Source organism: Triticum dicoccoides, unplaced genomic scaffold, assembly GCF_002162155.2.
Source record: "Triticum dicoccoides isolate Atlit2015 ecotype Zavitan unplaced genomic scaffold, WEW_v2.0 scaffold166211, whole genome shotgun sequence".
NCBI lineage: Eukaryota > Viridiplantae > Streptophyta > Magnoliopsida > Poales > Poaceae > Triticum > Triticum dicoccoides.
Genome location: NW_021218979.1, coordinates 1 through 1,618, shown reverse-complemented (window position 1 = coordinate 1,618; position 1,618 = coordinate 1). Strand labels below are relative to the sequence as shown.

The following is a 1,618-nucleotide window of genomic DNA, read 5'->3' as shown; positions in this document are numbered from 1 at the left end:
AATGGACATAGTCAAGTGGAAAGGAGCAACCCATAGAAATGGTCTCTGGCTAGTGAGACTACTGGTTATTTTGCATAAACTTTTGAGACATGGTCAGCCATACTCAAATCCAAGAAAAGTTCTGTGCATCATCAAGTTCACTTTTAGTATGCCTAAGGGACACATTTCCCCTTTAATAATTTATAAATAAAGAAGCAAATTGAGCTACTCCATCTGGGACTAGATATGAGTAACAGTCTGGATTGTGTCAACTATGCCTGGTCAAATTTGAAATCAGGGCACGTCAATCCATGCATGAGTGCACCTAACACAACTATTATATGTAGCAGCCCCTGTTATGATCAAGTCAATCAGATATATATATCATGCCTGGTCAAATTTCTCTCCAAGTGGTTGAGTACTTGCAGCAAGAAGCGACGACGACGACGACGACACGGCGATGGAGAGCAGGAACTTATCATCTAATCTTAACAAGAGTGGTTGACATCTTCTTGCAAAGTGTTTTCATCATGCATGACCAGTTCGGTGCATAAATCTAGCTAACAATCTAGTCCTGGCTAAGGAAGGTTCATGATCAGTTTTGTCATGGATGATCAGGTCCATGCATGTTACAACAACAGACATGGCAGCCTTCTCTGGTTTACTCCAACAGGAAGGAGAACCGGAAGCTACCTACAGCGAGGAGGAGGAGGAGGAGCGGACGCGCTGCTGGCGGGTGTAGTCCCAGATGGCGATGGCGGCGCTGACATGTACGTTGAGTGACCGGACGACGCCAAGCTGCGGGATCTCGACGCACACGTCCACCGCCTCCTGGATGATGTCCACCGGGATCCCTTCCTTCTGCCTGCCCAGCACCACCACCGTCTTGGCCGGGAACACAAACTCGTCCAGCGCCACGCTGTTGGCCGTCTGCTCCAGCCCCACCACCGTGTACCCCTCCGCCCGCTTCCTCTGCAAGAACGCCCTCATGCTCTCCGCCGGCACCTCCACCATCGGCACCCACTTCTCCGCCGTCACGCTGATCAGCCGGAACTGCTTGTCCTGGACCACCCCCATGTCCCCCACCGCCAGCCCGCCCGCCCTGAATATCTCGCACGTCCGGGTCAGCCCCGCCAGGTTCGGGATCCGCTCCACCAGCGACGCCACCACGATCAGATCCTGCCGGCTCTGCCTCACCGTCTCCGCCGCCTCCTTCCTCGACTCCACCGCCAGGTTGAACGTGTCGTCGTCTTCCTCCATCTCGAAGAGCAGTCGTGAGATGTCGTTGTTGCCCATGACCGCGCCGTTGCTGCTTGCTGCTTGCTCCAAGTCCCGGTGGGGTATGATCTTCTTCTGGAAATCTTGACTGGCTACTATCTTCTCTTCGGTGCCCTCCTCGTGTTTTCTCACCGCCAGGCCCTCGTTCTTGATTGTTGCTGAATCCTTTATCATAGAATGCCTCAGCTCCTCCCTCACGTCCTGATATTACATACATACAGCTAAATCATTAAGGAGACGCAGTTTCAAGCCAACACAACAAGATACCTCAATTTCAAAGTGCTTACGTTCAAAAAGTTATTTACTCGCTCCAACACCGACACTGGAACACATTCAAAGCCAGACGACTGCATAAAAAAAA

The 1,618-nt window shown here is 51.6% G+C and overlaps 1 protein-coding gene across 1 annotated transcript; it reads right to left on the bottom strand.

The window, feature by feature from the left end:
- Positions 1–442: 442 nt before the first annotated feature.
- Positions 443–1,610, bottom strand: LOC119344358 (probable methyltransferase TARBP1). Its single transcript, XM_037614819.1, has 2 exons — positions 1,545–1,610; positions 443–1,458 (listed from the first exon to the last, which is right to left on the bottom strand). Exons 1-2 carry the CDS (start codon positions 1,608–1,610, stop codon positions 673–675), a joined length of 852 nt encoding a protein of 283 aa, XP_037470716.1. The 3' UTR covers positions 443–672.
- Between the last annotated feature and the right edge of the window lie 8 nt (positions 1,611–1,618).

Bases quoted from the DNA above. Each gene is read 5' to 3' on its own strand.
- LOC119344358 (XM_037614819.1), bottom strand. From the start codon at position 1,610: ATGCAGTCGTCTGGCTTTGAATGTGTTCCAGTGTCGGTGTTGGAGCGA. The intron at 1,459-1,544 runs GTAAGCACTTTG...ATGTAATATCAG, and splicing joins GAGTAAATAACTTTTTGAAC to GACGTGAGGGAGGAGCTGAG.